This window comes from Anomaloglossus baeobatrachus, chromosome 5, assembly GCF_048569485.1.
Source record: "Anomaloglossus baeobatrachus isolate aAnoBae1 chromosome 5, aAnoBae1.hap1, whole genome shotgun sequence".
Classification (NCBI taxonomy): Eukaryota; Metazoa; Chordata; class Amphibia; order Anura; family Aromobatidae; genus Anomaloglossus; species Anomaloglossus baeobatrachus.
The window spans coordinates 585,976,525-585,990,670 of record NC_134357.1 but is presented as its reverse complement, the minus strand read 5'-3'; the positions used below and the strand labels follow the sequence as shown (position 1 = coordinate 585,990,670).

The 14,146-nt window shown below is 43.3% G+C and overlaps 1 protein-coding gene across 1 annotated transcript in view; it reads right to left on the bottom strand.

Moving 5' to 3' along the window:
* LOC142313150 (uncharacterized) overlaps window positions 1-9,468 on the bottom strand; it is a 219,894-nt gene extending 210,426 nt beyond the window's left edge. The window contains 3 exon segments of the mRNA XM_075352139.1: window positions 5,776-6,792; window positions 9,047-9,265; window positions 9,349-9,468. Of these exon segments, the coding sequence (XP_075208254.1) occupies window positions 5,776-6,792; window positions 9,047-9,265; window positions 9,349-9,433 (1,321 nt within the window). The 5' untranslated portion in view covers window positions 9,434-9,468.
* Between the last annotated feature and the right edge of the window lie 4,678 nt (window positions 9,469-14,146).

The following is a 14,146-nucleotide window of genomic DNA, read 5'->3' as shown; positions in this document are numbered from 1 at the left end:
ATTTGTCACCATGTCTCGTGACCCAGTAATTCAGAGATCAATAAAAAATTATTTTGTTGATCATAATGAGCATGGTACTCAAAACTTAATCATGATCTTAGCCCATGCTTTTCTGGACAAATATCCATCAGAAGCAGACTTTCCTATCAATGATAAACCTTGGTATACCTTAAAAGATGGTATGGAAAGGCTGAAGGAAGAAGCAATGAGGAATGCTCTTCCTCTTTTGGGACTGGATGATGATTATCTCCAGTACCCATTGAAAGCCAGCATAAGAAATAGGCTGGTTAAACATGCTCCTCCAGCATACAAAACAGTTATTTTAACCTTAACTGTAGCGCTGACTCGAGAATCAATCGGTGTAGTTCTAGGGAGGATGAGGGAGTTACAGGATATGGGACAGTGGGATAAATCGTCCCCTGGAGGCCATGTTGGTAACAGTAAGCCAAACAATCCTGATTGGAAAGAGAAATCAGTAGGGGAGGCCCCACGAGTGTCTCGCAAAGACATTTTCCAGACTTTGCTTAAAGCCGGGATCAATATGGAAAGGATTGATGGAAAGGAGACAGGAGAATTATGGAAGTTGTACAAACAGAAAGTTCTATCCACAAAGAAAGTGACCACTACAAATGTGGAAGGGGGTTCAAAAACCCCCAAGGTAAAGAAATCAGAGGGAAAAGGGGAAAAACCCCCAAAGAAAGTGTCTTGGGAAGATTTTCAGTCAGTTTATCCATGGGAAGAACTGGCTGCAGCCGTGGCCACAAAGGTCACGGAAGGAAGGGCTAATACACAGACTGAAGTCTGTGTAAATGAAAGTTCAGAAGGAAGTGATTTACCATAGGTAGCCAGCCAAGCCCCCCTATTGATAAAAAGGGACAAACGTCCCTACGTCAATCTTAGCATACATTGGAAAGGGGGAAATGTTCAAAGAGTCACAGCTTTGATTGACACGGGGGCGGAGGCTACTTTAATTCATGGAAACCCAGAAACAATAAAAGGACCTCGAGTAAAAATTGCTGGACTAGGTGGTCAAGTGATCACCGGGGTTCAGACACAGGTAGCTTTGAAGATAGGTAATTTACCTATCAAGGAGTATACGGTACTGGTAGTTCCTATACCAGAATATATTTTGGGAATTGATATCCTAAAATGGATGACTCTTAATCTAACCAAAGGAAAATTCTCCTTTGGGGTTATGTCTTGTCATAAGGAAATGCAGATCTCACATTATATCAATGATATAATGATACAAGGACAAGATGAGCAAAGTGTGAAAGATCAATTGACAAAACTGGTTGCTCATATGAGGAGTAAAGGATGGGAAATCAATGATGCCAAGGTTCAAGGACCGTCTCAGGTGGTAACATGTCTAGGGATTCAGTGGAACAAGGGGCACAGAAAGATCTTGCCCAATGCCAGACAGAAAATTATTAATTTTCTGGTCCCTAAATCCAAACAGGAGACTCAGTCTTATATTGGATTGTTTGATTTTTGGAGACAACATATCCCTCATTTGGGACAAATGTTGGCTCATTTGTACAAAGTAACGAGGAAAAAATATGACTTCCACTGGGGAGAGGAACAGCAAAATGTGTTTGAGATGGTCAGGGAAGTGTGGCAAGACATTGAAGGGATTATTCAATCTACCAAGACCACTGTATTTCATGTCGATGCTCATGTCCCTACTAACTCACTTGAACGTTTGTTTAATTCAGAAGCAGATAAAGCAGCAGCCATCAGACAAATCAGTCCAACAGTTGACAAGGCAAGGTACAGCTGTTTGGGCACACCAGAAAGAGCGACACCTTATTCAGCAGGTTTAGACCTCAGTACATTGGAAACTGTCGTGGTACCCCCAGGTAAGGTAAAACCAATTTCAACAGGATTGGGTTGCCAGATACCAAAGGATCATTATGGTCAAATAGCCACTCGTTCTAGTTTAGTGTTAAAAGGAGCCATAGTGGTGGGAGGGGTAATAGAGGGAGATTATCAGGGAGAAATCAAGGTACTGATGCTACATTTTGGAAATGAACCTTTGATCTTGATGAAACACCAGAAGGTGGCTCAGGTGTTGATAATGCTAATAAACTTGTCTGAAATAAGAGAAGGAACTGCCCCGGCAGAATTAACAATACGGGGTACTAAAGGTTTTGGATACTCTAATATTACAAATGTAGGAGCAAAAATATGGATTCAAAACCTCCAAGGACCGCCCTCAGAGGCAGAGGTAATAGCGGTCGGAAAAGATCGTACTCTCCTGATAATGAGACCAGGAGTGGAAAAGTGGGAATATGTCCCACAAGAAAAATGTTATTTACGAGAATAATAGTGTATCTTTATTTGCAGAAGGTGTGGTAAATAAGCGGAATCCATGGTATCGGTTACTGGGAAGAGCTCGATAGTGAGGAGATGGAGAAATTCCTGTGTTTGATGTTTGCCTCTTTGGTCGTTGGATGGACAAGTCTACATCAGGAGGAACCTATGGCGAATAAATTTCTGATGCACCATCACATTTTCAACACACAGATTGCTGGATCTGTACACATTCTCCGGTTACAGCCACCAGTATCCCTTATCTGGATGTCCCGGTATCGATGGAGGAAATCTTAAAGTGGAAAAGTTGTTCTGATCATCTTGCTGATAAAGACACTCGAAGTGTTCGTCTATAGAATACTACAGTACCCATTTCCGTAGTGGGATGGATCAATCTTCCATGGTGGCAAGGCAATTTGAATGCAACAGTCACTAATTTGCAATATCTGGCTTTTAAGGGAGGAATTTGGGTACCAACAAATAAGACTGGACTGACTAACCTGGGATTCATCCCTATGGGGAATATAAAAATAAGTTTTGGGACAGCTATAAATACTGTAGATGCTTTTAAACCCAGCTTAGTGGAAAGGACAATTCATGATATGTTATGGCCTTATGCCAATATGTTCATAAATGGGTCTAGTGAAACTTGTAGTAACATATCGGGAAATGTAATGTGTAATGATTCCTTTGAATATCGAGCAAATGCCAAAACACATGATGTTCAAGGGAGCTTTTCACATAATATTGCTTTTAGTTTTAATATACTGAACAAAGTAGTGAAAGTGATTATATTTGTGATTCAACGTTTATCTAAACAAACCAAGAAAACAAAATTTGTGGCAAACGATATTTCTTTGTCATGGTATGGTATATTCCGAGTGATCTTCCTCTAGTGGAATACTGATGATGGAAAATAATCCCTGGGATCAAGGACCGATTGTGATACCAATGTGATATGACTGAAGTATGAATTTGATTAGATAGGGATCATAATCAAAAGATAGGAGTGATCCCAGATATTATTTGACCTATCAATAATTCAGTATCAAAGAGATGTCCTCTGAGTAGCCAATATGATGACCAAGGAATACATGTCAAACAGATAATGAGGAAGTCACATTTACAGTTCCACTTACAGGAAACTTGTGGTTGGCTTAAAGACAGGTTTAAGGAAGCTTGCATATGAAATTTACGGCTCATTGCAATATTTCACTAACACAATGGTCAACTGTGGTCGGCCAGTTGACCACTGGCTAAATGTGCAGGAAATGTGCAGGAAGCTGCTGATGCCCACAGCAGTTTGTGGTCAAGTTACATGAACATGACTCAGCTGTCACATGCTGGTGACCATTTAAACACAACCTACAAAGTTTTCCTATAAAAATACACCGGACTCGCTTAATGTTAGGGGAAACCTTCCAGGACATTGAAGTGTACGTACGCACTGTTCCTGTGATGCAAGATGCCATGTTGTTTCCTTATCATTAACTCGAGTTCCCTCCGATGTGAAAGGATTGCTACAACAAACGGTAATGTTGATGCATATTTCTGTTATTGTATAAGATTCTATGACTATAGTTCTAAATGCCTATGTACCATTAACTATTCATGTGCTATTAAAATAAATAGTATCTTGCTATAAAGAATATTAGTATTCGTGCCTGATTAGGATATCAGTGAGCGCTTCGTAAGTACGGGCTTTCAGCCCCCTTTTTAGTAGAATTTAGCAAGACACTGGAACAACAGGAAGAGATGACTGCTGCAGACCACAGCCGGGAACAACTATAAACCGCACCCAAACCACCCCAGGGTGAGGTTTATAAAGGAAGTCAGAGGCTGACAACTGAGAGGAAAAACTGACAGTTTCCCAGGGTCACAGAGTTCGCTGCTGCAGAATCAGAGAACTGTCAGATAACAACACAATCTCTGGTATTTTCTAACACTCGCTGCCACTTGATTGTCCACCGGCCGTTACAGATCTGTGACATCCCCTCACTATTTTTGTGCGAAATGTCTACAGCTCTGCCTCAGCTCCAGAGGTTCTGAGCAAAATCATCACATCTACACAATAGAGAAAGATAGGCATGAAGAATATATATTTTACAAGCATTTATTAACAAATCAACACGTTTTGAAATGCAACTATATACCATGTTCTTATCTATACCCAACTTACTAGCAAAATAGAGCCCGAATTTCCATTTTGTGGGATCTTAGTATGCAGAGTGGGATCCCAAAATTCTCTGCAGCTGCTCTAAGCACGAGACACTGCTCTCTCAACTAATCCAGCGCTGTCACATACTTTTATAAGATTTTACTGAACTACTTAAGAAGGATCATGCAGCGCTGTGGTCGTAGTGCTCACTCTTTCATGGTGAGAGTGATCTCTGAGGGTTGTGGGATCTCACAACCTGGAAGCTCCTTTAGGGACTCTTCCAAAAGTTTTGGTACTGCATGACATTTAGAAAATTCACTAATCTGTGCTCTCCACTGCTTTAGTAATTAAAAAAAGGCAGCCACAGATTTGTCATAGGCACAATTTAAGGGGAACATCAAACACAATGCGCTTGAGATTGGGGGATATTACCCCCGTAACAGTGTCAGCAGCAGATCCTCCATAACAGTGCTTCATGACTAAATTTCTTTGCTTCAATCTTTTTTCCTATTTTCCTCCTTCAAAACCTAGGTGTGTCTTATAGTCCACAAAATACGATAAGTTTAAAAAGAAAGAAAATGGTTCTTTCACTCACCAATTCTTACTTGAGCAATTGTAGCCGATTTTTGGATAAAACACTTTAAATTATAGTACATCATGATGGTTTCTCCCTTGTGACTTATCTGACAACAGGACCTGACTAATGATAAAAAAACATTTGGCAAATTCTGAATGCAAGAATGGCTCCTCTACTGTGTGGGTTTTCTCATGTTGAAGACTTAATTTACCAGTTAAACATTTCAAATATTCACAACATGAAAAAGGTTCGTTCCCTGTTTGTCTTCTTCAGATGTTTAATGAGATCTGATTTCTGAGAGTAACATTTTCCACATTCAAAACATTAAAAAATGGTTAATCCCCTGTGTGAAGTTTTCCATGATCAACAAGACTTGATTTCCTAGTAAAACATTTGCCACATTCCCGGCATGAAAATGGCTTCTCCCCTGTGTGAGATCCTTGATGATTAACAAGATTTGCTTTCTGAATAAAACATTGCCCACATTCTGAACATGAAAATGGTTTCTCCCCTGTATGACACCTTTGATGCCTAACAAAAGCTGATTTATAAATAAAACATTTCCCACACTCTGAACATGAAAATGGCTTCTCCCCTGTGTGAATTCTTTGATGCTCAACAAGATCTGATTTCCGAATAAAACATTTCCCACACACTGAACATGAAAATGGCTTCTCCCCTGTGTGAATTTTCTGATGTCTAACAAGGTCTGATTTCTGAATAAAACATTTTCCACACTCTGAACATGAAAATGGCTTCTCCCCTGTGTGAGATCTTTGATGCAAAACAAGATCTGATTTCCGAATAAAACATTTCTCACACTCTGAACATGAAAATGGCTTTTCCCCTGTGTGAGATCTTTGATGCTCAACAAGTCCTGATTTGCGAATAAAACATTTCCCACATTCTGAACATGAAAATGGCTTCTCCCCTGTGTGAGATCTTTGATGCACAACAAGATCTGATTTCCAATTAAAACATTTCATACATACTGAACATGAAAATGGCTTCTCCCCTGTGTGAGATCTTTGATGCTCAACAAGTCCTGATTTGCGAATAAAACATTTCCCACATTCTGAACATGAAAATGGCTTCTCCCCTGTGTGAATTTTCTGATGTCTAACAAGGTCTGATTTCTGAAATAAACATTTCCCACACTCTGAACAAGAAAATGGATTCTCCCCTGTGTGAGATCTTTGATGCCAAACAAGATCTGATTTCCGAATAAAACACTTCCCACACTCTGAACATGAAAATGGCTTCTCCCCTGTGTGAGATCTTTGATGCTCAACAAGTCCTGATTTGCGAATAAAACATTTCCCACATACTGAACATGAAAATGGCTTCTCCCCTGTGTGAATTTTCTGATGTCTAACAAGGTCTGATTTCTGAAATAAACATTTCCCACACTCTGAACAAGAAAATGGTTTCTCCCCAGAGTGATTTTTTTGATGGTTAGCAAGGGTTATTTTCCGAGTAAAACATTTTCCACATTCTGGGCATGAAAATGGCTTCTCCTTTGTAGGAGCCGTTTCATGTTCCACATTCCTTCTGTAACTTTTATTTTGCTTACAATTCTGTGATAAATCGGAATTTTGGACTTGCTTGAAAAGATCAGATGATAGAGCTTTCTGAGGAAGGACTGGAGGTATATCAGGGACAAAAGCATGCTCTTCATATGTATCATCTCTTACAAAATCTGGAGATATTAGAGGTCCATCTGAACTCCCAATACAGTCATCTGCTAAAAATAAATACAATATTATTTTAAACGATATTATTTTGAAAGTACATTTATTTTTTTAAATCATATCAGCAATTAAATTAGGAAAAAGGTATTCTAAATCTGTTGTCCAATTTCGACATCTAAAGGCTCTGTTACACGCAACGACATATCTAACGATATATCGTCGGGGTTACGGAATTCATGCCGCACATCCGGCGTCGTTAGCGACGTCGTTGCGTGTAACAGCTCCAAGCGAGTGTTAACGATCAAAAATATTCACTTTATCGTTGATCGTTGACAAGCTGATTTTCAAAATCTCGTTGGTCGTTGTGGACGTAGGTTGTTCTTCGTTCCTGAGGCAGCACACATCGCTACGTATGACACCCCGGGAACGACGAACAACAGCTTACTTGCGTCCTCCGGCAACAAGGTGGGCGTGTCATTAATGAGGCTGTTCTCCGCCTCTCCGCTTCTATTGGTCGGCTGCTGTGTGACGTCGCTGTGACGGCGCACGAACCTCCCTCTTAACGAAGAGGTTGTTCGCCGCCCACAGCGACGTCGCTAGGAAGGTAAGTATGTGTGACGGCTGTTAGCAATTTTGTGCGCCACGGGCAGCAATTTGCCCGTGACGCACAAACGACGGGGGCGGGTGCTTTCATGAGCGACATCGCTAGTAATGTTGCAGCGTGTAAAGCCCGCTTAAGAGTTACATCTTCGTTAGTTTGGATCTCCCATTCCTAGCACCAGTTCTCTGGAATGTGCTACAGTAAATAATCTGATTGATTTTCACAATGTGACTGCAGGATAATGAGGGACAGGGGGCTCCTATACTGTCCCTTACGCAACGGGAACCAAAGCTATTTATAACCTCTGGATTACCCCTGAAGATGGAGATGCCCATGTCCCATGCCTTAAGGTACTGTCACACATAACAAGATCGCTAGCGAGATCGCAGCTGAGTCACCGTTTTGGTGACGCAGTAGCGATCCCGTTAGCGATCTCGTTATGTGTGACACTTACCAGCGATCAGGCCCCTGCTGTGAGATCGCTAGTCGTTGCTGAATGGTCCAGGTCATTTTCTTCAAAGGCGATGTCCTGCTGGGCAGGACACATCGTTGTGTTTGACACTGTGTGACAGGGTCACAGTGACTGCTGAGATCGTTATACAGGTCTCTACTGCGACCTGTATTGTTCCTGCATCGCTGGTAAGATCTGACTGTGTGACATCTCACCTGCGACCTCCCAGCGACTTACCTGCGATCCCTATCAGGTCGCATCGTTTTCGGGATCGCTGGTAAGTCGTGTGTGACTAGGCCTTTACTATTCTCCTGACCAGATCTTATCTGTTATCCCCCCCGGGTAAGGAAGGGACAAGAATATGATGGAAACATAGATTAAGACAGACGGGACGCATTGAATACTCACAGAAATAAACAGTGTAAGACTAAGGAAAAAATCAAGAGCAGGAAGGCAGGAACAAAAATACAACAAGGGTTAACATCACAACAGCTCACAGCAGTAATGCACAACAACCACCTGTAAGTCTGGATCAAAACACTTCACCAGACTAGTATAGGTAAACTATAGCAGGCATTAATGAAATAGTCCAGCCAGCATATACAGAAGGGGAGCGAATTATACTTTCTCCTCTACAGCATGTGATCAAAGACATTGTCAAAAAGGTCCTTAAGCAGTCCTATAATAGACATATAAACACTGGAGCCACTAGGAGAATGGGGGCCCTGTGAAATTGCTCAGTTTGCACTTTATTTCCCCTAATGCTAGTCCTGCATGCCCGCCTGTCTTCTGGTCAGTTCATTTAGACTACTGTAATTAAGAGACCTTTGGTTACATCATGTCACGTCTTTGCAGTCATCAAAAGTCCTTAAATAAATAATCAACCTTAGAATACAACTGATGGGAACCCCAAGAGACTGGGATTCCTGAGAAATTGCGCAGTTTGACTCCTAACGCTGGCCCTGACTAACAAGGGCTTAATTTAGGAAGAGGGCTTATATTTCAAGCCTTCTCCAACAATCCGATAAAATCATGCTAGGTCTTATTTTCGGTGTAGGTCATCTTTTCGAGTAAACAGGGTATTCATGAACCCTCTGCAGGTCTTTGAGTTGCCATCATAATAACATAGAGAAGGCACTAGAAACAAACAGTAGAAGAAGCAGAAGGAAAGAAAATACAGCTAAAAAAACCCAGAAAGTCTAAAAATGTAAACACAAAATTAGTTTAAAAAAATACATGAAAAGATATCTCTTACTGGATAGAACTGGAGGAAACACATCCTGAGGAACATCGGGGTCTTCTTGTTTACAGTCCTGTGGGAGAAGAGGACGGGGACATCTCTCTGGTGTTGTCCTCTTACTGGATAGAACTGGAGGAAACGCATCCTGAGGAACATCGGGATCTTCTTGTTTACAGTCCTGTGGGAGAAGAGGACGGGGACATCTCTCTGGTGTTGTCCTCTTACTGGATAGACCTGGAGGAGACACATACAGGGGCTGAATTCATTCCTTACATACAGATAATTATAGGCCGTGTGTATTTAGTCCTGTCTATTACCTGGTGATGTGAGGGGCTGGGGATCCTCCATCATGGCGTCCTTGTACAGATCTTTGTGTCCTTCTAAATACTCCCACTCCTCCATGGAGAAATAGACGGTGACGTCCTGACACCTTATAGGAACCTGACACATACAATGACACCGTCACCCCCGATCCCTTCATAGCGTTACTGTATAATGTCCCAGCATTCCCAGCAGTGTCACCTCTCCAGTCAGCAGCTCAATCATTTTGTAGGTGAGTTCTAGGATCTTCTGGTCCTTGATGTCCTCATGTATCGGGGGGTGAGGTGGAGGCCCCGTGATTGGGCTCAGGGGTCTTCCCCATCTCTCAGACACAGGGGCCTGACAGCGCTCACTAGAGGTCTTCTTCACTACTGTGTAATCCTGGTTATGGAGAGACACAGTAATAAATCTCACTCCAGACATTTCCAGAGTCCTCACCTCTCCAGTTCTGTCCATCTGTTATTCCCATAGATAAGAATGATGTAATGTGACGTCTTCAGAATCTCTCACCTCTCCAGTAAGCCGGAAGAGGATCTCTAGGGTGAGGTGTAATATCCTCTCCGCCATCTTCTCCATGTCCCTGTCCATCCTTGATGGGTCAATTAGAACAATTATATAGATTTCCACTGAGAGGAGCCGATATTATAAGGACCTGAATGGGAAGGAGATGAGCCCATATGGAAAATTAATGGCGATAAGGGAGGTGAGATATCATTTGAGTAGTAAAAAAAAATTATCAAGAAATGTGCTATGTAAATAATACAACTGTAAAAGTATAACATTATCTTTAGGATAAAAAGCACAATTCTTCACTTGGCAATGTGAGTGGAGAAATAAAAGAGTGCTCCCGTAATAAGAGTAGGAAAATACGAAAACGCAAAATCAAAACATTTCCCAGTTTTTCGGTTAAGAACAGAACAATGGAATTAGGATTCAATGTATTCTTGTTTCTAACGGAAGAAAAGGGCCACACATGGCGTACGGATCTGTGCACTCGCTGACGGGCACAATTTACCACCCATTTCTTGTATGAAGGCAGCAAAATAGTGAAAATTAACTCAATTACAAAATGTGCCCACATAATTTTTCTAGTTTAGGAGTGAAATATAATGTAAATAACAAAGTTTAGATATTCTAAACTGGTTTAGGAGCTCGTACACTTTACACGTCCGGGACATCTGACTCCTACTCTACAATGTCATTACATAGCAGTGCATCTATACACAAACATGCAGCAACAGAGAGGAAATACGTCCCTCTCTACATAAGGCAGAGACTGTTTATTACTGCCTCTGCCTTCTCGGTCACTGTATACACAGCTCTGTGGTGCAATGCATGGGCGAGGGACCTGACAGCGACACAAATCTGTGTGTGAGAGCCCATCTACCATTGGTACTTGCCAACTGTAATTGTTTGGGGTCTGGTGTGATTTTTTTTTGGAGGGGAGGTTCAATTTTCTTTTGAGAGTGTCCACTTTCTTTTAAGATTCCTGCTGTATTTTTAAACGTTTTTAGCTGCTTGGACTCTTCCCTGTGGAACCGCAACTAGGGCTTATTTTTGGAGTAGGGATTATATATTAAGTATAGTCCAAAAAGTCCCAAAAATCCTACTAGGGCTTATTTTCTAGGTAGAAATAGCTGATGGTGCTTTCTCTCCCATACACAGAAGATGTGATCACTGCAGAGTCATTATATCAGCCCCAGTTACCAGGGAAGGAAGATGAAAATAAAAATAAATACTGAACTGACCTTCCTAATGTGTGAAATATAGGAAAATACCACTGTGAATCCAAATCTCTGTTATTAGCCCCGACCAGGTAAAAAACAGCCATATATACAGAATAATAAGTGTTACAAAATAGCTAAGAAATATTTACATGAGGTCATAACCATATAATATGACAGTGTCCGGCTTTCAGTCATAGGGATGGCCCCGATGAGTTTTTAGTCATTGCTCAGTATACAGTGATCAGTGGTTGTATACGCGCTCTCAGCACTGACTGACAGCAGGTTCTAATGCTGAGTGGCTGTCAGTCACTGCAGGGGCAGGGTATATATGTGGTAATTACAGACATTTCCCTTATTTTCTCACCAGTATCACTCGACATCAGCAATAAAAACTCGAGGCTGGGTTTCTTATTGGTCAGTTTCTTATTTGGGGATGAGGATGGTTTCTTATTGGTCAGTTTCTTATTCGGGGCTGAAGTTGGTTTCTTATTGGTCAGTTTCTTATTTGGGGCTGAAGTTGGTTTCTTATTGGTCAGTTTCTTATTCGGCGCTGAAGTTGGTTTGTTATTGGTCCAGTTTCTTATTCGGGGCTGAAGTTGGTTTCTTATTGGTCCAGTTTCTTAAGGTGCAGTTTTGGTTGCAGTTTGTGTGCAGAAAAAAACTGCAGTGTGCGCATATAGCCTTAAATGACTTTGGGGTCTTGATATCACCCCAACATTATACAGTGATGTCTCCAGCCGGGTCCAAATGGGTTCTGGGCATGAGAACTGGCATCAAAGAGGGCAAATAGGCAATTCACCCAGATTTAAATAAGTAACTGGTGTTTTTTAAAGTTCACGTCACTTTGTTGATAAAAACCCGTAAAAAAAAAACTACGAGGGGCTGCCGATAAGTCTTTGTGATCTTTTTTTGTTTCTAAGGTAATGAATGTTACATCACATGAAAGCTTTATGTGTCTAATATTTGTTTTCAGAATTTTGTGTTTGTTGCTTATGGCAACAGTGTTCTACGCACGCGGGAAAACATGGTGGAGTCTAATGTGATACTAACAGCAACTGAGAGCAGAGGAGGGAGAAATTTCTTGTTTCTGCAAGGACAGTAGGGGAAGGATATTCATGGTGATATGTCGCAGACATTGGGGGATCAATGCCCTTCATATTCCACAGTTAAGAACTGGGTTGCCAAATGTAAAACGGGCCACTTCAGCCCCAATGATGAGGAACATCCTGGACGACCGAGAGTGGTTATTGTTCCGGAGATCGTCGATGCTGTGCACAACCTCATACTGCAGAATCCACGAATTTCTGCTAAAGCAATAGCAGACATCATGGGGATTTCCCATGAACGTGTTTGTGTCATTATCCATAAACATTTGGACACGAGGAAGCGATCTGCAAAGTGGCTCAACAAATGTTTGACAACAGAACAGAGAAGCATGCGAGTGAAAACTTCCCAGGCCATTTGTGACGCCCTGGACTAGCCAGGTAGTCATATGTAGTGCCCCGCATAACAACGGTCCCCTAAAAAGGAGTCATCAGCCAACCACAAAAACCCTAGTCACCCCTCTCAGGGCTTGATGGACACACCAGGGGGCGGAGCCAGGCAGTTGGTTACGCCCACCAAGGAGTTCAGAGAGCCTGAGGCGGGAAAACGAGAGAGTAGAGAGTTGTGAGTGGAGTGTAGACGGAGTGACAGGTGTGAGGGTTGTAGCCCGAACGCCTTGACTAGGAGGCAAGCGGTGGCCTCAGCCTGCAGGAGCCGGGAAGACGGCTCGGTGGAACCGTGGTGGACCGGGACAGGGTAGTGGCCCGCCGGTACCGACTCGGAAACCGGAGCACAAAGGGGGTACTCAGACCCTGAAACGAGGTCCAGAACCCACTGGACTGAGTTAATTAACTGATTGCGGTCTGGACTTTAGGTCCTTTCCCACCCAAGTCCCGACTGAAGACAACAGCCCACCGAGGGGGATAGAAAGCCACCGCACAGGCAGAGAGATCCCACGGGCCAGCGTCTGCGGGCAAACGGGCTCTCCCGACATACACAAAGCCGGGGAGCGGACTCCCGTCGCTGAAGCGCAGGCAGTCTACAGCTACACAACACGGTGCAGGAGAAAGGCAGAGACCATCATCCGGGTGGGGGACCCGATCGCAGCCGGCTGCAGGCACCGACCACCATCATCTTGGTTTACCAGAGACGTGTGTGTTACTAATCGTGAGTACAACAGTGCCCTGCGGCCGCACACATCGCTCTGCACCGCCCAACAGCCCTACCCAACGGGTCCCGGGGCCACCATCCCTGCCCACGGAGGGGTTAACATCTTGCTGCGCAACATCTTCCCCGGGTGCCCAGTAACCAGCAGTGGTGGTGTCCGCATTCACCACAACCCGTGGGTGGCGTCACAAACTTAACAAACCACGGCTCCGGCTGTAAACCTACGTATTCTCAAAGCGCCAGTCCCCCTTTCAGATCAACGTGGACCACGGGGGCCCACAGGTCCGGAGACGCTCGAGCCACCACCCAGCGAGCCCGGATCCGAGCGGCTCGGTAGCAGCCGAGCCCCGGGGTGGTACACATTTGTCAGCATTTCTGGACCGATAAGAACTTCCTGGATCGACTGGTCACGATGGATGAGACCTGGATTTATTTGTAGACCCTGAAAACAAGGAGCAGTCAAAAGAGTGGAGGCACAGTGGTTCTTCTGTCATGCTGGGATACTAATGATGCCGGTGTGACGCCCTGGGCAAGCCAGGGGTCACAGGTCATCACACCACCACACCCTACACCCCAGCTAGGCACATCTAAGCTACCAAAATCCTTGTTGCCTTCCTCCAGGAGCTGGTGTCCACACCAGGGGGTGGGCCAGGCGGTTGGCTCCGCCCACCGAGGAGTTCACAGCCCTGGAGGCGGGAGGAACCAGGCAGTTGAGTTGAGTTGAGTTTAGGGAGAGGAAGAGTGAAGATGAGTCTAGGAGGAGGAAGTGAGAGGAGTAAACAAGAAGTCGAGTTAAGGAAGTAGTAGAAAAGCTAAAGAGAAAAGCTGAAGTGACAGTAGTAAAGCCTGAAGTGGT